Consider the following 22,261-nt stretch of genomic DNA (forward strand, 5'->3'; position numbering starts at 1 on the left):
CCCCTCCCTGGGTTCCCTTCACCCTGCTTTGCTTTTTTCTTTATAACACTTACTACATATTAATATCAGGTTGTTTATTGCCTGTCTCTGCACCCCCAGCTTAATAATGTAAGCTCCAGAACTTTGCTGGAAACCCATTGGTTCTTTCCACTGCTGAATCCACAATGCCTAAAACCCCCACCAGCTACGCAATAAATATTTGTCGAACTAGTTAATGGATATTAAAAGGCTTCCCTTTGCAATACAACTCCCGTAAATTTCCCTTGTGGGAGTTGATAAAAGACCTCTTATTGGAAGTGATCAAAGTCTTTCCTCGTCTTTTACTGAGAATAACAGCTGATAACACTTATTGAGCCAGTGCACCAGACTGCTCAAAGTACTTTACCTGTATCTTCTCCTTCAGTCCCCACAACAACCCGTGAATGATCATTTTACACATAAGGAAACCGAGCAATTCTTCAGTGTCCAATACCAAACCTCAAAAACCTCAAGGGCACATACCAAAAGGGGGAAACACATATTCTCCACCTTTCCTACCTGTGGCCTTGACTATGAGATTAAGTCCTGTGTGGAGTGGGGTGCAGTAAGTGGTGGGCACAGCTATAACTGGATCCAGTGTCTGGAGGTGAGTGTGTTCAACCCAGGGTCCCTGACTGAGTTAAGGACAGGACAGAGCTGTTGTGCAGAGTGTTGCCTGGTGCTTCAGAGCCAATCTGGTCGGAAGAGGCACACAGAACTCTGGGCACAGGAGGACTGATGGGATGTTTGCTGTTGGCATCTTCTTCCAGTGGTTTTTAACATTACCTTGACAAGGGCCACGTGCTTGGATATAACCCCTTATGCCCCTGCTGGGTGCACACCTATTTAACCCTCACAACAACCCTATAAGTAATAGAGCTGCTCTTCCTGGTCCTGACTGGCCAATGGATAGATGAGGAGATGAAGGCCCAGAGTGTTCCACTAGGGTATGAGTCACAGGCGCTGGACTGGTATGTTGGTCTCCGACCCCTGCCCATTGCTTTTTCCATTTATGGTACTGGGCCACCTCCACCGGGAGAAAGAGTAACAGCCTTTGCTGTCATAGATGACTCAGGCTTGAGCTCTGGCACTCATTAGCTCTGTGACTGCTGCATAGCCCGGACCTGAGCCTCAGTTTCCTCACCTGTAGAATGGGCTTGATGTGAATTCACAGAGTTGCTGGGCAATAAGATCCATTCATTCATCCATTAAATGATTCTGAGCACTTACCAGGTGCCAGGCACATTCCCAGGGCTGGGCACAGAGCAGAGATCAAGGCAGCAGAATACAAGCCACTCTCCGGAGGCAAAGTGATAAACAGTCAAGGGAACAAAATAATTACAGCATTATAAATACTACAATTAATGTAAAACCGGGCAGGCAGAAAGCCTGGTGTGTGATTCCCCAGCACTTAGAGCCAGCACCTAGAAGTATTCAATAATTATTTGTTCAGTGGCAATATAATGAGTGGTCGGGAGACAGGTGTCAGAATGAAAAGCGGGGAGACGTCAGGGGAAAAGGAAGGTCTGGAGAAGAGAGTCTCAGGCACCGGAGAGAAAGTCAAGTGCAAAGGCCTTGAGACTGCACGAAAGTTAGCATGAGAGAAACAGAAGAAATCAGGGGGATCTCGTTACGTTGTAAAGTTTAAAGTGTTGTTTTACACGCGGTAAGAGTTTTCCCGCGGCTCGTCCTTTAACTACTGGAGAGATTTTTTGAAGCTTTCCATCCAGGCGTTTTCCTGCCCTCGGCTCTCGGACCTGAGCCCTTCGCGGAGTTCCCGCCGAGGCGAACCCGGAAGGGTCCCTCCTCTGGCGCCCCGAAGTCTTGCAGCTCCGTGGAGGACGGGCGGACCCACGCACAGAGTTTCGCGCCGCGAGGTGCCCGTCACTTCCTGAGGCCGCGGCGGCGGGTGGCGGCGGGGAGAGCCGGGCCGGGACTCGCAGCTCGCGCGCCGGGGCAGGCCCCGCGCCTCAGCGCCCCCCGCCGACGCACGGCGGCGCGCAGACCGGGAGCAGGCGCGCTCGGGCCGGCTGCACGGGCGGGAGCAGCGCGGGGCGGCCGGACCCGGCGCGGGAGGCGGGGGCAGGGCCGCGCGGGAGAAGCCGGGGCCGCCTTGGCCGCCGCCTCAGGTAAGCGGGTCGGAGTCCAGGGGCTGCCGGTCGGGGCTCCCGGGACGCAGGGAGGCGCTCAGCCCGGCCGAGGACCTCGTGGCCGCCCACTCCACGCCCCCCACCCCACGGCCTCTGCCCCGCGTCTTCACCCCGCTCCCCGCCCCTCACACACCAGGCGCCGGACATACCAGGAAGAGGCCCCTTCCCCGCACTACACACACACCCCCCCCCCGCCCCGCCACTTCCCCACCGGCCACAACCTGCCCTGGAGTTTAGGCTGCTTAGAGGTTTGGTTTTGAGAACCGGAAGTGCCCCTAGAAATCGTGTAGGGTGGCTGATGGGGAAACTGAGGCCCGGAGGAGCACCCAGGTGTTCCTGCCTTCCTGCTCACACCTCTGAGCCCTTAGAGGTCACAGTTGCTCCCTTCCCAAGTGAAGAAGTTGGCCTGGCAGGGAGGGGAAGGGTTTGCCCAAGGTCACCCGGGGTCACGAGCCCCTTATCGCCCGTGGCTCCTCTACGGGCCTGTCAGCCACGAGGAAAGACCACCGGGCACCCTTTACCCCCTTTGCAGACCCAAACTGAGAGTTCCGGGGGGCCGTGGGAATCTTCAAGAGAAAAGTCCCTTCCTTTTACTGGTAGGTCGAGTTTCCTCACCTTGTTATGGGAGGAATTAATCCAACTACCTTTTGGGTGGATTTCACAGTTAGATAAACAGGCTCAGAGAGGTAAAGTGATTTGCCAAAGACCACAGTGCTAGGACCGACAAGACCAGGATTAGCACCTGAACTAACAGACCTCAAAGCCTGGCCCACTGCCCAGCACTGGGTAGGCATTCACAATGTCCCTTGACTGGGGCCACTCAGGGAGTTAGGGGCAGACTGAGGCTAGAAAGCTGGGGTGGGCTAGAGACTGCCTGCTGCCTAGTACAGTGTAGGAGTCAGCACCTCAAGTTAATTTTTCCTCCATTCGTTTCACTGCAGGAAATGTAGGCCCCACCACCCACCCTTTTTACTTTGGGACATCCCTTCATCCATTCAACAGATATTTACTGAGCACCTACTGAGTGCCAGAGTGTGCACTGTTTAGGCACTGAGGATACAGCAGTGAATAAGGCAAGTCTTGCCCTTGGGGGTTGGGGGGAGTACACCCCAGAAAGTGGAATTAACACACTGTGCCCTTCAGTCTGGAGAAGGAGGGCTGGGCAGAGGGGGAGGACCTTTGGAATCTTGCACATTGTCAACAGAGGGAAATGAAAATGCCAAATCATGGGATGTGGTGTTAGGACAGCCTCAAACCCCCTGAGCCTATGGCCCCTCGTGGGCTACACTTGAAATGTTTCTGCCAGTCTTTCCTGCCCCTCTCTCCAGGGACTCTGGAGGTTGGAGGAGTAGTTTAGGTGGGTAGAGAGTGGTCGAAAGGAAGCCCTGAACTCTCCTCAGACCCGAATTGGAAACCTGGCACTGCCACGTACTAGCTGTGTGACTTTTGGTAGGTCATTCAACCTCTCTGGGCCTCTGGTTTTTTATCATAACAATGGGGATTGTAGTAGCTCATAGCATTGATGAGGCAATGTCAATGCTTCATACATAGTAAGGCATTCTCCAAAGTGTGGCCTATATCAGGGGCCTTGCCAAATCAGGCATACACAAGGGTGTATTTATTAGGACTTATTCATTTAGAGGCTCCAGTGTCTCTTTTGATAACCTGTTCCTGCTCCTAGCCAATAAATCTTAGAAACCGACTGGGGTGGTTGAGTTCCCAGTGTAGAGGCTCAGTCGCCCTCCTGGCTCAAGAAATGGAATGTTCGAGTCATAGTCAGCAGTACAGTTTTTGCAATTCTTACAGTATAACGTGCAGCATCAGACTAATGGATGTACCCTTAGGCTCTAGCTTCACTGCTTCCTGACTGTGATCTTGGGCAAGTTCTGTGAACCCTCTGTGCCTCAGTTTCTTCATTTATAAACTACCTGTCTGCTAGTGTTGTCATAAGGATTGAAGGAGCTGAAGCTTGCAAAGTGTCTGACACACTGGGAAGCTTTTTACTTTGTAGGCCTGAGGCTGAAGGAGCAGTTGGAATGGGCACAAGTTGATTGATTAGATTGCTGTAGCTCAGGGTTTGGCTCTTGTGAAGGTTGGAGCCTGGGGAATTTCCAGTATGCCTGAAACCGTCTCTGCAGTTCCACTGGTACCACTCCAGGCTAGAAAAACCAAACTAGCTGCCCAGGCCTGCAAATGTAGAACCTGAGAAATGTTAAGTGGATTAACATCAGGTCTTTTTATGGCCTGTATGTTTTGTAAACACTACCGTATGTTACAAAATGGGGCTACGGGTGAGAATATAGGAACCTCGCTTCCTTGAATATGTTCAAGTGTGCAGAAGGAGGCTGGAGGGGCAATCCAGTCCACTTTCCATTTATCTGCCTTCCGCTTGGCAGTGGACCCATTCGCTGCACCACCTTCTGCTTGGAACCCTGCTGCAGCTTCCCATTTTCTTAGGATAAAGAACAAAAACCTTTAACAGGGACCATAGGGGCCCAGCGTGGTCTGGGCCCTGCATTTTGGGCCCCACCTACGCCTGACCAACTCTTCAAGCCAGCTGCTCTCTCAATAGCCCTCTGTGCTCCAGGCACACTGGCCTTCTTTCATCTCTCCATCTTCAGGGCCTCCTCCTCAGGGCCTCTGCACATGCTCTTTTAGACTGTTCCTGCCTCCCCTCCCTTTTCTTAGTTAACACCTCCTCATCCTTTATATCTTAGAGCAGATGCATTCCAGATGCCCCCGATGACCCAGCCTCCCCAGGTACGTTGGCAGTTATTTTATTCCAATGCCCTGTACAGCATCCTGACTGTAACCCGCATGGCTTCTAGGACTGGGTCTGAGTTTGCTTAGTAGGTGCTCGGTAATGAAATCTACCTGCAGGGAGAACCTCTTGAGCAAAAATGGGGACCTCACTTTATATAAAACTTGTCCTTCGTCACAAAAATAATAAAGTCATGTCTCATTGGTGAGGGTAGATAGTCATCATTCATTCCTTCATTGAGTACCCAGGATTTGAGAGCCTGCACTGCCAGGGACTGTTCTAGAATATATTGGGGAGCACGACACAAAAGTTACTGCCCTCATGGAGCTTTCTTCGGTGAGGGAGACAGACCATAAACAAAGAAACCTGTCATACATTGTCAGATGGGGATAAATTTGTGGAAGAAAAGTCTTGAGGGCTTGGGCTTTCTGTTTTATACCTGAATGAACAACTGGGGAGTGCTGCTGGGGGGAGTGCAGGTGCCCTGAGCATCACCATCTCTCCTGACCCACCTAGTCAGGAGCACAGGCCTTTGTACCTGAGGGGCTGTGGGCAGTCCAGGCCACGTCTGTGGGGCTCATAGGGGACAGGCAGATTTCTCCATCTTACCTAGAGAAACCCAAGAAGGCTTCATGGCATCCCGTGTAGGACTTTGGTGAAGTGAAGAAGAGCTCTGGCTTTAGAGTCAGGCAGGCCTGAGGGTACTTCCTGGCACTGTTCCCTTCTTAACTGTATGACCCTCACCTCTGCTCAGTTTTTCCATCTGCAAAATGGGTATGGTGATAGTCTCTACCTCAAAGGTGGTTGTGAAGATGAAATGGGACCATGGGAGTTAGCCCCCAGGAAATCTTAGCTGTTTTTACTATCTAAAAAAATAATGATTTTATTATATGTATTTTATTATTTGAAAAATGGCACTGTTTGGACATGGTGAGAAAAGATCCCAGACTGAGAGACCAGCTAAGGCTTGAGGTAGGAATCCCAGGGCAAGCTGGAAGCAGTAGGTGGTTGGTTTTGTCTGAGGACTGGCTAAGAAGGGGAGTCAAGGGAAATAAAGTTGGAAAGGCAGGTTAGGCCCATTCCAGAGGTCCTTGGGCTGGTAAGAGGTTGGATGTTGGCCTGTGGACAGACAGGAACCAATGAGATTCATCTAATTTGGTGATTTTTGAATTATGTTGAAATCCTATCTCCAACTCAGTATAAACCAAACTAAAGAGAAGAAGTGTAACATGATAATTAAGAAGGATGGCTTTGGGCAAAGACCCAGGCCCAAATTTAAATCCCACATTACCACCCCGATGTTCATAGCAGCATTATTCACAATAGCTGAAAGATGGAAGCAACCCAAGTGTCCATTGACAGATGAATGGATAAATCCCACATTCTGCTCCAGTAATGTTGACCATGATCTCTCAAGGCCTCTCTGTCTCCATCTGTAAAATGGAGCTAACAGCAGCCACCCTGTAGGATTGTTGGGAGGAAATGAGACAGAACATGGAAAAGATTGGCACATGGCTTACAATTACTGTGAGAATTTGAAGGTGGGGTACTGAGAACTTCCCACTGTATCTCCAAGTCCCTAGACCTTGTAGAACAGTTTTAAAACCATTGAGTCAAATAAATAATGACATACTTTTCTAGTTTGTCTTCCTTCCTTCCCAGACAAATTTGCGTCTTGATTTATCTCAAGTGGAAACCACCACTCATTCAACAGATGCTTACAAGTGCCTGCTTTTCTTACATGTGGGCAGAGAGAAATAGACAATAAGCAATAAATACAAACACGTAAATGATATAGTAGGTGAGACAGTGATGGGAGGTTGGGAAAGGAAAGTGGGGGGTGCAGAGAGATTTATTGAGGTGTAAGATTTGAGCAAAGGCCTAAATGGGAAAGAGCATCCCAGGCATTTGCCAATTTCTGTGGTATAAATAGTCCTACTGCAGCTAATTTTGTGTTTCCAGTGCCCCTGAATGCAGAGTTAGGAAGAGATACACTGAACTGATTTTCCTGAGCTGATGTGAACCAGCTCTAGCATGCCAGTTTATAATTTTAAAGCTTATTTATTTTTTTCTGAACTTCAAATCAATATATATTCATTATTAAAAATTAAAAAACTATATAAAAAATTTAAAATCATCTAGAATTCAAGAGATAGCCATTCTAAACAAACTGGTATATACAAGTGGATGGAATATTATGAAACAGTAAGACTGAATAAAGTTATGAAGTATGTAACAACATGGATGAACCTTGAGGACATTATGCTGAGTGAGATTAGCCAGAAACAAAAGTACAAATACTGTACAGTTTCACTGATATGAACTGACATTAATGAATGAACTTGGAAAATTTCGGTTAAGCATAAAGACCATCAGGAGATAGAAGTAGGGTAGATATTGGGTAATTGAAGCTGAAGGGATACAGATTGTGCAACAGGACTGATTGTAAAAATTCAGAAATGGATACCACACTACCTAACTGTAATACCATAATGTTAGTACACGGAATGAAGCTGAATGTGAGAATGATACAGAGAGGAGGGCTGGGGGCACAAATGAAATCAGAAGGAAAGCTAGATGATAAAGACTGAGATGGTATAATCTAGGAATGCCTAGAGTGTGCAATGATAATGACTAAATGTACAAATTAAAAAATGTTTTTGTATGAGGAAGAACAAAGGGATGTCAATATTGTAGGATGTTGAAAATAGATGGTAATTCATATTTTAAAACTTTAACTTATGTGTGAGACTAAAGCAAAAAATGTTTATTTGGTACAAAATTTATATTTTGACTACTGCATCTCCTATATAACTTATATAGACATCTTAATTGAGCACCATAAGTGCATGGAACCTTGAGTAGGACATGAGTAGGTTTGTCCAGAGTGATGCCCTGATAAATCGCAGAGTGATTTGAACAGTGAATAAAAAAGTATTTACAAAGTCCCCTTGGGGGAATGGTGAGAAAAAGGGAAAATTCGGCTTCCCCATTTGGAGAAGGCCTGATATTCTCACAAGCAGTGAGGACAACAAAATCAATAGACTGAACCCTCGATCTTGGGGTTTGTTCATATGAAACTTAACCCTGCAAAAGATAGACTAAGCCTACTTAAAATTAGGCCTAAGAGTCACCACCAGAGAACCTCTTTTGTTGCTCAGATGTGGTCTCTCTCTCTCAGCCAACATGACACGCAAACTCACTGCCCTTCCCCTGTCTACATGCGACATGACTCCCAGGATGTAAACCTCCTTGGCAACGTGAGACAGAAATCCTAGAATGAGCTGGGACTCAGCATCAAGGGATTGAGAAAACCTTCTCACATAAAAGGGGGAAGAGAGAAATTAGACAAAATAAAGTGTCAGTGGCTGAGAGATTTAAAATAGAGTCAAGAGGTTATCCTGGAGGTTATTCTTACTCAATGTATAGATATCCCCTTTTTAGTTTAAGGTGTATTAGAGAGGCTAGAGGGAACTGCCTGAAACTGTAGAGCTGTGTTCCAGTAGCCATGTTTCTTGAAAACAATTGTATAATGATATAGCTTTTGCAAAGTAACTGTGTGATTGTGAAATCCTTGTTCTGATGCTCCTCCTATCTGTGGTATGGGCAGATGAGTAAAAAATATGGATTAGAAATAAATAAATAATTGGGGGAACAAATATTAAAATAAATTGGGTAGAGGGAAATACTAGTGGTCAATGAGAAGGAGGGGTAAGAGGTATGGTATGTATGCATTTTTTCATTTTACTTTTTATTTCTTTTTCTGGAATAATGTTCTGGAACATTACTTTTAATTTCTTTTTCTGGATGTAAGTGTTCTGAGAAATGATCATGGTGATGAATATACAAGTATGTGATGATACTGTGAGCCATTGATTGCACACCAAGTATGGAATGTCCATATGTTAAGAATGTTCATGTTGTATGTTGATTGGTTTTATTAATAAAAATTAAAAAAAAAGGACGCAGCCATTGTCATCATCCTCTCTACAGATAGAGACATATGCAAAATAACTTTTCTTCAAATTTCTAAAGGAATATGTGCTCCTAGAAAATTTGGAAATTAGAGAGAAGTTTCTGATATCTCCCCTTTCAGAGATAATTGAGGGGGATCTTCTTCCAACTGTTTTTCTTTTCTGAATCTTTTTAAGCCTGTTGGACTCATAGGTAGTGTGAGTATCCTAATTCACAGGCATGGTAAATCCAGGCATAGTCTCAGGCCCCGTAAGAAAGGTAACATGAGGCAGGGAAGCATGATCACTTACTGAAAACCTTATTGAGGCTTAACAAGGCTGAAAATGATATTCTTGTTCCCTGGCATTGAAAAATGACTGTGAGGTGAAGTTCCGATTATTTGAGGTTTGGGGGGAACCTCGTGTTTGGGGTCCTGGGACATCCTTGGGTAATTCTAGATCCTTGGCCCTTCTTCCATCTCCCTTCCCCATTTGATGTTCACTTGGACTGTGAGGACAGATGTGCCTTTGGGGAGGGAAATCACCAGGAAAATCTAGCCCTGGCTTAAGCCTAAAAATTAGACTGTTCATTTGTGCATGTGCAAAGGGGGTGTATTTTCCCCTTTGCAGCAAGGATACAGATGTGGAGGAGATATAGGGCCTGCCCTCCTGCCCAGGCTGCCCAAGAGGCTGGACGCAGTAACGACAGCTCAGGGAACAAAGGAATAGCATAGGGACATGAGGTGAGACAATCCACTAGAGCACCAGGGCTCTGCCTGGCCCATGCCAGTGCACAGTGGCCGCTGCTCCATGCCCCGCTGAGAAAGGCATCCCAGGTAGGGCCCAGAGGTGTGCCAGTCTCCAGCAGGGCCCACCCTGAGCCTCTCGCTGGCTGGACCCTTCTCTCCCACAGGCCTCCTCCAGATTCCACACCCAGTGGCCGCACCAGCTGGTTTTTCTGGTTTGCTCCTTCAGGGTTATGTGCATAATTCTCTGAAGAACCTTTAGGAAGTTGGACAGCCTGTCTTCAGATTTGGAAAGAGGGGACACCCACGTTGTTTCTCGAAATCTGGGTGAGTATTCTTTAAGGTTTCACTTTCTTCAGAGCCCTCATCATTATTTAAAATTTCTTTATTTATGAGTTTATTTCTTGTCTGTCTCCCTCACTAGACTATAATCTCCATGATGGGGGATCATTGTGTTTTAGAGACCTCTGTCCCAGCAAGTAGCACAGCACCTGGCATGTAGTAAGTGCCGATGCATGTTTATTAAATTAATTAACTGATTAATTTCGGGTGGAGGTGAATATTTATTATTTAATTAGACCTTAAGAAAAAGTCTTTAAAATTCTATAGAGACTTCCCATTGTTTTTTCTTTAAAAAAATTTTTTTTTAATATAATTATAACTCACAGGAAGGGGCAAAATTAGTACAGAGGGCCCCATGGACCCTTCAGTCAGCTCCCTGCAGTGGCCAAAAATCTTTTACAATTAAGTCTAAACTCCTGGGGGAGATGAACTTGGCCCTGCTGGGTCTAACCCCTGGCGGATTCCTCTCCAGCTCATTTCTTCCCTGTCTCTCCCCCTCCCCCACAGTCACCCCGTGCCTAAACCCTGGCTGCTCTGAACATCTTTCTGGTTCTTCGAAATCACCTTTTCTCTTCCCCCTCTGGGCCTTGGCAGAGCCTGTCTCCCCTGCCTGGAATACTTTACCCCTGGTGGACTAACATTTATTCTTCAGGTCTCAGCATGGGTGTCTCCCTCTCCAAGGTTTGATGCCCCTCTTTATGTCCTATATCCCGTGTTTCGCCCATCACAGATTTATCTGCTGGCTTGTTGTCGTCCATTTACTTGTCTCGCTCTACCTCTGCACCTTCTCCTCTAGAATGCCCTCTCCCGTCCATCCGCATGGCTGTCTCCCTTGCTTCCTGCAGGCCTCTGCGCAAGTGGCACCTTCCATCTGCATACAGTAGTCACCCCCCACACACACCCCAGCACCTCATATCCCCTTCATCCTCCCCAATCGATATTCCTAGCTCAGTCACTCCCTGACCAAATTTACTTATTTGTTTGGTGGGCCATTCAAGGGCATGGATCCTGAAGTCAGATCTCCTGGGTATGAATCTTGATTCCCCCATTACCTGCTGTGTGACTTGCCCAGGTTATGTAAATGATTGTCACCAGTGTGTATTGGTTTACTATTGCCCATCTCCCACCAGAACGGAAGGTCTTTGAGAGCAGGGAGATTGTCACTTTTGTTCCCTGTTCTGTCCCGAGGCCTAGAATAGGACATCATCATATATATACATCATAGACCTTTCATTCATTCAACAAGTATTTGTTGACTGTCTGCAGTCTTCCAGGGCCTGCTCCAAATGCTAGGGAGATAGCACTGGGAAAACAATGAGGGACCTGCCCTGAGCAGCTTACATTCTATTTACATACAGATAAACAAATAAATTTAGAATTGTGTTATTTTAAATAGGAATACTTATTATAAAAATAAAACAAAGTTTGTTTCTTCTTGAATGAATCTGGTCTGAGCCTAGCTTTTTGTACACAAAGTATATACCCTCTCCCTTGTGGTTAGAGGCAAGCCAATTCATGTTTCTCTGATTAGAAGGCTGTTTATCCTTGAACTAAGAACTCGTGTGAGATTCCCCCGATACCAGCCCAAGAAAAACCATCCGGGTCTTGTCTGGGTAATAGTTGCAATTTCTGCAGCCTCCAAATGGTACATGAGGTTGATAAAATGGAATGAAAATTGCTGAACCTGCTGATGCCATGGATGGGAGCTGTGCTTGGCACTGCCTTAAGCCCATGGTTTGTGCTGTGTCCTCTTTGTCCACCACCATGGAGGTTGGGGAAGGGAAGGTCCAGGGGAAGCCTGGGATCTGGGCCAGTCTGGGCCATGGAAAACAGCTGAGAATCTCATACTGTGTTCCTAGAGCAATCATTGGCAGCTAGTCCTGTTGAGTGAACTTGAACAAGGCCTTAACTACTCTGTGCCTTGGTTTCTCCATTTGAGACAAGGGGAGGAAGATCCTAGTGCCAGTGTAGCGGACAGAGCACAGGATTTGGAGTCAGAAATCTGGCTTGCTCTCATCACTTACCTGCTGTGTAGCTTTGGGAAAATCACTTGGCCTCTCTGGGCCTGTTTCCTCTTATTTGATGGAATCGTAATGGTCCATGCCCTACTTAACCTTACCTTATACCGTAGTTGTGAGAATTAAAGGGATTGGAAAGTGTTTCATAAACTGTTACACACTGTGTATATGTTAACTAACTACCTCGGGGTCATTTTGAAAAGCTAGTGAGTTATTATATTAGTGAATTAATTATTAGTGAATAATTATAGTGAATTTTTAGTGAATAGACTTAAATAATTCCTCTACAGAAATAGTGTTTTGGGGCCAGATTTTTTTTATTGCTCAGCTGATTAGAAACAAACTTATATACCCCAAATACTGCAGAGTATGCTGATTAGACTAGGGGTCTCTTGGCAATATGATGATTATTTAAAACAGAGAGGGTAGCCAAGAGTTCTAACCTTGGGCTTTGTTACTCTGCCATTTCCTGGCTGTGTGACCTGGCCCACTTATTTTTCCTTTAATTCTGTTTCCTCATTTGTAAACTGGACAATTCGGTAGTACCTGCCTTAATGCATTTGGCTGAGACAGTATGTGTTACAGTTGCAGCCTGGCACCTGATAAGGGCTCAATAAGTAATGTTAGCTCTGTTTACTCTTACTATACCTTTGCTGTGTGCCAGCATTATGCTGAGCATTCCATTTATTTTTGATTACTTTAGTCATTTATTTTAACAAACATTTATGTAGCCCTAACCCTGTGCCAGGCTCTGTTCTAAGTGCTTTATGAGTATCAACCCATGTGGCTCTTCCAAGTAGATACTGTCACAGCCCCATTCTGGTGCAGAGAGCTTGTCACAGCCCCATTCTGTAGGTACAGAGAGCTTGCATTGCCCAACGTCCGCCCCCTCCTCATACTGGGTGGAGGTGTTAGATTCACCCCCAGGTCTCTGAGCCTGCATTCATATTCTCCATACCCTCTGGTCAAGGCTGGGACCCCTCCTTGATGCCCTGGACACTGCCTGGTGCATGGAGCCCCAGCCCCAGGGCCTTTCCTTCTCCTTGGATGCCTGGCTTCCCTTGGTTTAGCCTCTCTCTCCTCCCTTCTTTTAATCTTTCCTTTCCTCCCACCCTTCCTTCTTTCCTTCCTTCTATACATGTAGTAAAATGCACTAAATCTGAAGTACACAGCTCAGTGAACTTTTACATATATTTACATCCTTGTAATCACCACCCAGATCAAAATATAGAACATTTCCATCACCCAGAAGGCTCCTTCATGCCCCTTCTGAGCATGAAGGAAACACTCTTCTGAATTCTCTCACTATAGATTTGTTTTACCTGTTCTTCAACTTCACATAAATGGACTCCCACATTATGTACTCTTTTGTGAGTGCTTATCATTTAGTCTGTGAGATTCATCCATTTTGTATGTAACTGTGGGTCACTTTTATTCGTGTGTAATGTTTGTATGAATATAATACATTTATCTGTTCTGTGGATGGACATTTGAGTTGTTCCCAGTTTGGGGCTATTATGAATGAAGCTGTTATAAACATTCATGCACCTGTCTTTTGGTTAACATAAGGAGTGGAATTTCTGGGGCAAAAGAGAAGGCATATATTTAGCTTTAGTGGCTATCACCAAACAATTTTCCAAAGTGGTTGTACCAATTTACCCTCGGGGCCACCAAAAGTATATATATATATATATATATATATATATATATATATGAAAGTCCTCTTTACTCTTTATGCTCACCAATGCTAGCTGTTATCAGTTTTTTTAATGTTAGCCATTCCAGTGGATGAGTGATAATATCTCATTGTGCTTTTGATTTTCATTTATCTGATGGCTAATGATGTGGACCACCTTTTCATATGCTTAGTGGCCATTAGAATATCTTTTAGAAGTGCCTGCTTCAGTTTTTTGCCCATTTTTTAAAAAGGCAATCATTGTCTTTTTCTTAATGATTTGTAGGAGCTATTTCTATATTATGGATAAAAATCCTTTGTGATATAGGTATTAAAAATATCTTCTTCTGACTGTGGCATGTGTTTCATTCTCTTAAAGGTGTCTTTTAATGAATAGAGAAGTTCATCAGAATTTTAATGAAGCCTCTTTTATCCATCTTTTCTTTTACAGTTGGTAATTTTTGCATCCTGTTTAATCTGTGCCTGCCTCTTGGAAACATTTCTTATTGGGGATTTTTTCCTGCAGGACTGGGCATGGCCACGTGGGACAGCCTGAGCCAGGGACTGCCGCAGCCTCAGGGGGCCGAGCTGGCCACAGAGGGGGAGCCCCAGCTGCCCACGGGCCGGGAGCTGGCCGAGGCCAACCGCTTTGCCTACGCCGCACTCTGTGGCGTCTCCCTGTCCCAGCTGTTTGCAGAACCTGAGCAAAGGTGAGTGCTTCCGTCTCACAGAGAGAAGTCCTGTTTCCCAGGCTTTCCTCGGGGACAGTCACTGACAGACAAGCAGCCGGCCAGGTACTTTGGGGAGATTCAAGGAGCAGCTAGTCATTGCCCTTGTCTTTGAGGAACACACAATCTAGAGGAGAAAGAAGAAGACACCCTTTGTTCTAGTTTGCTAGCTGCCGGAATGCAATATACCAGAAATGGAATGGCTTTTAAAAGGGGGAATTTAATAAGTTACTAGTTTACAGTTCTAAGGCCAAGAAAATGTCCCAATTAAAACAAGTCTATAGAAATGTCCAATCAAAGGTATCCATCCAGGGAAAGATACCTTGGTTCAAGAAGGCCATTTGTCTCTCAAGGTTTCTGTCTCAGGGTTCTCTGTCACATGGAAGGGCACATGGAGAACACAGTCAGGGCTTCTCTCTCATCTGGAAGGGCACATGGCAAACATGGCGTCATCTGCTAACTTTCTCTCCTGACTTCCAGTTTCATGAAGCTCCCCGGGAGGCGTTTTCCTTCTTCATCTCCAAAGGTCACTGGCTGGTGGACTCTCTGCTTCGTGGTGCTGCAGCATTCTCTGCTCTCTCTGAATCTCCATTCTCCAGAATGTTTCCTCTTTTATAGGACTCCAGAAATTTATCAAGACCCACCCACATGGATGGAGACATGTCATCATCTAATCCAATTTAACAACCACTCTTGACTAAATCACATCATTCAGGGAGATGGTCTGATTACAGTTTCAAACATGAAGTATTGAATAGCAATTATTCTACCTTAATGAAATGGGATTTTGATTAAAACATGGCTTTCCTAGGGTCCATATATCCTTTCAAACCAGCACACCCTTCATTCAGCAGTCATTCAGTTCTACTTCACCAATCATCTTTTGAGCACCTACTGTGCACCTGGGACTATTTGATCTACTGGAGGCTAAATATGTGGCGAGAAAGATGAATGAGACAGATATCATCTGCAGATAGGACACAGTATATTTGGGGGATAAGATATTTATTCATTCATTCAACATGCATTTAAAAGTGCTCACAGTCCAGAAGAGGTACCTGCAGGACTGACTATTGTAGCAAACAGATGGCTAAGTGCCAAGGTGGGTTTAAACAAGGTGTTGTAGAAGCAAAAGAATGACAGATTTCATGACAGTGTCATATTTTAATATCTATCATTTACCAATGCCCACATGCGTGTATTTAAACCACATATTTGGAGTCGGACTAGCAGAATTAGCTTTGGAACCAGTCCTGGGTTTAAGCCTGGGACCTGCCTTGGGCTGGTTGTGTGACCTTGAGCTCACATGCCTTGCAGGGCCTCAATTTCCTCATCTGTAAAGTGGGCAATGATGATACCAACTTCACTAGAGTTGTTGTGAGGAAACAGTGAGATGAGTCATGTAAAGCATTCCCAGTGTGCAGTCCAGTGCAATAAATGTGAGCTCTTTTTATTATTGCAACTGGGACATCAGAGAGAGCCTCATGGAGGGGGTGGCGTCCGGGCTGGACTTTGAAGGTTGGTTGGATGTTGATGGCCATAGTTGTAGGGAAAAGGGCAAGGGGCAATGTGGCTCAAGGTGGAGAGCCCTGGGGAGAGCTTCCTAGGCAGCTGGGGAGGGAGCTGGGTGAGTGGTACCCCAGGCCCCAGAGACTCTGCGGGTTGGGGCCAGCACATAAGTGGAGAGGAAATCATGAGGCAGCTCTTTGGAAGGACTTGAATGCCAGGAAGAAGAACTTGGACTTGGGAGATAGTAGGGAGATACTGGAAGGTTGGAGAAAGCCAGTGATTTAATTGGATTTCTGGGTTTAAAAGTTTTAGTCCCCAAATGTATATGGAGCTCAAAGCCCTGGGAGGCCAAGGGGAACGGGGGGCACAGCTCTGCTTTCGAGGATTCCAGGGAGGAGAGAGTTTGGAGGCAGAAGGAAACCAGGCAGGAGGCAGATGTCGTCACCCAGGGGAACTGGAGCAGTGACTGAGGGAACAGACTTTTCTCGAGGAGAATGGAGTTGACTTGAGGATAGATTAAACATGTGGGTAGGGGTCAGGGGGCCAAGATGACAGCTTAGTGAGGTGTGGGATTTTGTTCATCCTCCAGAGCAGCTAGTAAATAGCCAGGAACAGTACAGAACAACTGCTGGGCCACATCAATGACCAGACATACAGCATACCCCAGTCTGGACCAGCTGCAAGCCCCCCCAGAACCGTGAGTCCCCCAAGCCGCAGTGGCCAGCACCCCTCCCCCACAGGCTGCTTCCCAGAGGGGAAAGGAAAGGGACTTTACCAGCAGCAGGGGCTGAGCGCAACCAAACTCCAATTGCAGAATTAATTAACAAATTCTGACTACTAAAAATAGGCCCCCAGCTCAGCTGAACCTTGAGTAAAAGCTGAGGTTGCTGGTTTTTACCCCAGTGCAGAGGGGGCTGGCCTGAAGGAAAAAGAAAAAAGGAAAAAAGCAGAGGTTTTTTGGATCGGATAGCACATAATTTTTGAAAGGGTCTGGAACAGCTGGACCGGCTGCGAGCCTCCCCAGAACCGTGAGTTCCCCAAGCCGTGGCAGTCGGCGCCCCTCCCCCACAGGCTGCTTCCCAGAGGGGAAAGGAAAGAGATTTTACCAGCAGCAGGGGCTGAGTCCAACCAAACGCCAATCGTGGAATTAATTAACAAATTCTGACTACTAAAAATAGGCCCCCAGTTCAGGTGAACCTGGTCAAAGCAGAGGTCGCTCATTTTTGCACCAGCTCAAAGGGGGCAGGGCTGATGGAAAAAGAAAAAAAGAAAAACAGGCATGAACAACCAACATTGACTCGAGAAGAAATAGATGACCTCAACAAACCAATCACAAGTAAAGAAATTGAATCAGTTATTAAGAAGCTCCCCAAAAAGAAAAGTCCAGGAACAGATGGCTTCACATGTGAATTCTACCATATATTCCAGAAAGAATTAGTACCAATCCTACTCAGACTCTTCAAAAACATTGAAGAGGAAGGAGAGCTACCTAACTCATTCTACGAAGCCAACATCACCCTCATACCACAGCCAGACAAAGAGATTACAAAAAGAAAAAAAACTGAAGACCAATCTCTCTAATGAATATAGATGCAAAAATCCTCAACAAAATTCTAGCAAATTGAATCCAGCAAACACGTTAAAAGAATTATACATCATGACCAAGTAGGATTCATCCCAGGTGTGCAAGTAAGGTTCAACATAAGAAAATCAATTAATATAATACACCATATCAACAAATCAAAGCAGGAAAACCACATGATCATCTCAATTGATGCAGAAAAGGCATTTGACAAAATTCAACATCCTTTCCTGTTGAAAACACTTCAAAGGATAGGAGTAGAAGGGAACTTCCTTAAAATGATTAAGGGAGTATATGAAAAGCCCACAGCTAATATCATCCTCAATGGGGAAAAACTAAAAATATTCCCCCTAAGATCAGGAACAAGACAAAGATGTCCACTATCATCACTGTTATTCAACACTGTGTTGGAAGTTCTAACCAGAGCAATTAGACAAGAAAAGAAATACAAGGCATCCAAATTGGAAAGGAAGAAGTAAAACTCACTGTTTGCAGCTGATATGATACTATATGTTGAAAACCCCGAAAAATCCACAGCAAAACTACTAGAGCTAATAAGTGAGTACAGCAAAGTGGCAGGTTCCAAGATCAGCACTCAAAAATCTGTAGTGTTTCTATACACTAGTAATGAACAATCTGAAGGGGAAATCAAGAAACAAATTCCATTTACAATTGCAACCAAAAGAATAAAATATTTAGGAATAAATTTAACTACAGAGACAAAAGACCTATACAAAGAAAACTATAAGAAATTGTTAGAAGAAATCACAGAAGACCTAAATAGATGGAAGAGCATACTGTGTTCATGGCTTGAGAGACTAAATATAGTTATATGTCAATTCTACCTAAATTGATTTACAGATTCAATGCAATACCAATCAAAATCCCAAAAAACTTACTTTTCAAAAATAGAAAAATCAATAACCAAATTTATCTGGAAGGGCAGGGTGCCCCAAATAGCTAAAAGTATCCTGAGAAAATAAAATGAAGTCGGAGGCCTCACGCTACCTGACTTTAAGGTGTATTATGAAGCTACTGTGGTCAAAACAGCATGGTACTGACATAGAGATAGATATACTGACCAATGGAATAGAATAGAGTGTTCAGCTATAGACCATCTCATCTATGGACAATTGATCTTTGATAAGGCAGTCAAGCCAAATCACGTGGGACAGAACAGTCTCTTCAATAAATGGTGCCTAGAGAACTGGATATCCATATGCAAAAGAATGAAAGAGGACCCATATCCCACACCCTATACAAAAATTAACTCAAAAAGGATCAAAGACCTAAACATTAGGTCTAAGACCATAAAACTGTTAGAAGAAAATGTAGGGAGATATCTTATAAATCTTATAATAGGAGGTGGTTTCCTAGACCTTACACCCAAAGCAAGAGCACTGAAGAAAGAAAGAAAGAAATGGAAACTCCTCAAAATTAAACACTTTTGCACATCAAAGAACTTTATCAAGAAAGTAAAAAGACAGCCTACACAATGGGAGACAATATTTGGAAATGACATATCAGATAAAGGTCTAGTATCCAGAATTTATAAAGAGATTGTTCGACTCAACAAAAAACAGCCAATCCAATTACAAAATAGGAAAAAGGCTTGAACAGACACGTCTCAAAAGAGGAAATACAAATGGCCAAAAGGCACATGAAGAGATGCTCAACGTCCCTGGCCATTAGAGAAATGCAAATCAAAACCACAATGAGGTATCATCTCACACCCAACAGAATGGCCATAATCAACAAAACAGAAAATGACAAATGCTAGAGAGGATGTGGAGAAAGAGGCACACTTATCCACTGTTGGTGGGAATGTCAAATGGTGCAGCTGCTGTGGAAGGCAGATTGGTGGTTCCTCAAAAAGCTGAATATAGAATTGCCATATGACCCAGCAATACCATTGCTAGGTATCTACTCAAAGGACATAAGGGCATTGACACAAATGGACATTTGCACACCAGTGTTTGTAGCAGCATTAATTACAATTGCAAAGAGATGGAAACAGCCAAAATGTCCATCAGCAGATGAGTGGCTAAACAAACTGTGGTATATACATACAATGGAATATTATGAAAGGATTTTTCTTTTTCTTTTTTTTGTGGCTGTATTTCTATGGCTTGACTACTCTTTGGATACAGCTGCAAGGCTTCTCAGGCTCCAACTGCCCCAGGCATAGGCAGAATTGAGCTTGTTTTAGTATTTGTCTGGAGGCTGTGCCTTCCCCAGGAGAGGGGTGGGGCCCAGCTCAGGTGGATTCCCTCCCTCAAGGAATTCAGACCCCAGGGTCTAGAAAAGTGAAGCGACTAAAGCCAGCCTACAACCTCTCCTCTGTCTCAACCATGCCCCCAGCAGAAAGAGTGATGCTGAAGGTACCGTATCAGTTTATGCTGGTGGGACCCGCAGGCAGAAAAGCACCACATACTGTGCAGGATAGGAAAATCACAGTGTCCAGAGGCTTCATAAGAAAGCCTTTCAACCTGCTGGATCTCACCTGGAGGGAAAATTGATGCAGGTAAAATCCTCCTGAGAGGATTTTGGACTGGGAAAATCTGGCTGGAGTCTATAATACCTAAGTAGACCCTCCTAACGGGGTGGGGGGGGTTGTGTGTTGGGGGTGGAGAAAGCACCATACAGGCAAGGCAAGAGACAAGAAAACAAGGACTGAAAATCTCATCTGTTAAACAAAACCTAAACTAGAGGTCTTGAATAAGCTGAACTGAATGTCAAAGAAAAGACAGACAACAAAATCATCCAGCAAGATAATCCTAGGTAAAAAAAAAAAAAAAGTGAAAACAATCTCCAGAATAAACTAATTAAGGTAATTAAATGCCTAGAAGTCAGCAAAAAAAATAACAAATCATACTAGGAAAATTGAAGATATGGCCCAGTCAAAGGAACAAACCAACAATTCAAGTGAGATACAGGAGTTGGAAGAGTTAATTCAGAATGTTCAAACAGACATGGAAAACCTCATCAAAAATCAAATCAATGAATTGAGGGAGGATCTAAAGAAGGCAAGGAATGAACAAAAAGAAGAAATCGAAAGTCTGAAAAAACAAATCACAGAACTTATGGGAATAAAAGGCACAGTAAAAGAGATGAAAAAAACAATGGAAACCTACAATGTCAGATTTCAAGAGGCAGAAGATAGGATTAGTGAACTGGAGGATGGGACATCTGAAATCCAACAAGCAAAAGAAAATACAGGGAAAAGAATGGAAAAATATGAGCAGGGACTCAGGGAATTGAATGACAACATGAAGTGCACGAATATACATGCTGTGAGTATCCCAGGAGAAGAGAAGGGAAAGGAGGAGAAAAACTAATGGAGGAGATTATCACTGAAAATTTCCCAACTCTTATGAAAGACTTAAAATTACAGATCTAAGAAGTACAACGTACCCCAAAGAGAATAGAATAGATCTAAATAGACGTACTCCAAGACACTTACTAATCAGAATGTCAAATGTCAGAGAGAAAGAGAGAATCTTGAAAGTAGCAAGAGAAAAGTAATCCATCACATATAAAGGAAGCCCAATAAGACTATGTGTAGATTTCTCAGTAGAAATCATGGAAGCAAGAAGATAGTGGTATGATATATTTAAGATATGAAAAGAGAAAAACTGCCAACCAGGATGTCCCATCCTTCTGCAAGAATTTGACTTGCTTCTAGCTCTGACCCATACCTGATAACCTGACCTAATAACCCCCTACCTGGTTACCCCCTCCCTGATAACCCCCTCCCTGATTACCCCCTACCTAATTAACCTCTACGTGGATGGAAGAGCTTCATGTACTTCGTTCACATAAACAAATACTTACGCTAGTCTGGATTGTGTGCCAGGCCCATGGTGGTCACCACGAAAGGCACAGAAGTAAGTTATTGTCCTGTGTCCCACCCCACACCACGTCCTCAACGCTTGCCTTGAGCGTTTCCTTCTTGATACTTCCCAGTCAGTGTGCCACCTGCTTCCACTTGGCTGATCTCAGTTGTCTGAGATACAGAACAATTCCCCAGAAACCCAGAATCTTTTTAAAGCCCAAATGTGCTGCCAGTTTCATACTCTTTAGAAAACTTTCTGTGCCAGTTTTTGTCCATGGGATGAGGGTGGGTATAGATGCAAACCTCTAAGATACTTATTTCTTATCCATGCTGTAAGCCTCACAGATGCTGCTCCCTACAATTAGCTCCATGTATTTAACCTAGAGAACTGGTATAGTACAGGGGACAAGAAGTATTTTTTCTGTATAGAGCCAGACAGTAAATATTTTAGGTTTATGGGCTCTATGGTATCTGTCGGTTACTCAGTTCTGCCATTGTCGCTTCAAAGCAGTTGTAAACAACATTCAAATGATAGGCATGGCTGTGTTCCAATAAAACTTCATTTACAAAAACAGGCTAAGGCTGGATTTGGTCAGTGGATTATAGTTTGCAGACCCCTGGTGAATGGAAAGGACTTTGGACTAAGAGTCAGGAACCCTAGATCCCAGGTGAGGCTCTGCCTCTTCCCCGTGGTGAAACCCTTGTACAGCCCAGGTGCTCCATCACTTCAGCAGGTGGGGTGAGGATGAAAGGGGATGCCAGACACACACACTCAGCTGGTGCCTGGCAGGGGTATGTGTGTGGTCATGGAATTGCTGGGGGGGGGCAGACTGTACAGTGGTTGTGCATGCCTCTGGCATCAGATACAGCTGTGAACCCTAACCTCCCTGCATCTGATTTCCCCATCTCTAAAATGGGGTAAGCCTCATGGGCTTATGGTGAGG

The 22,261-nt window shown here is 44.7% G+C and overlaps 1 protein-coding gene across 10 annotated transcripts in view; it reads left to right on the forward strand.

The window, feature by feature from the left end:
* The first annotated feature begins 2,076 nt into the window (after positions 1-2,076).
* Positions 2,077-22,261, forward strand: part of TMCO4 (transmembrane and coiled-coil domains 4) — a 134,501-nt gene continuing 114,316 nt past the window's right edge. The window contains exons 1-5 of one of the 10 annotated variants that reach the window (XM_077151042.1): positions 2,101-2,147; positions 4,886-4,928; positions 9,796-9,955; positions 10,053-10,129; positions 14,190-14,373. In XM_077151042.1, the coding sequence (XP_077007157.1) occupies positions 14,198-14,373 (176 nt within the window). In that variant the 5' untranslated portion in view covers positions 2,101-2,147; positions 4,886-4,928; positions 9,796-9,955; positions 10,053-10,129; positions 14,190-14,197. Of the gene's footprint in view, positions 2,148-2,387; positions 4,929-7,531; positions 9,626-9,795; positions 9,956-10,052; positions 10,130-14,189; positions 14,374-20,119; positions 21,986-22,261 lie in introns of those variants that run through there. The other 9 variants (XM_077151047.1, XM_077151049.1, XR_013171219.1 and 6 more) reach the window with 9 other exon arrangements.

Source organism: Tamandua tetradactyla, chromosome 2, assembly GCF_023851605.1.
Source record: "Tamandua tetradactyla isolate mTamTet1 chromosome 2, mTamTet1.pri, whole genome shotgun sequence".
NCBI lineage: Eukaryota > Metazoa > Chordata > Mammalia > Pilosa > Myrmecophagidae > Tamandua > Tamandua tetradactyla.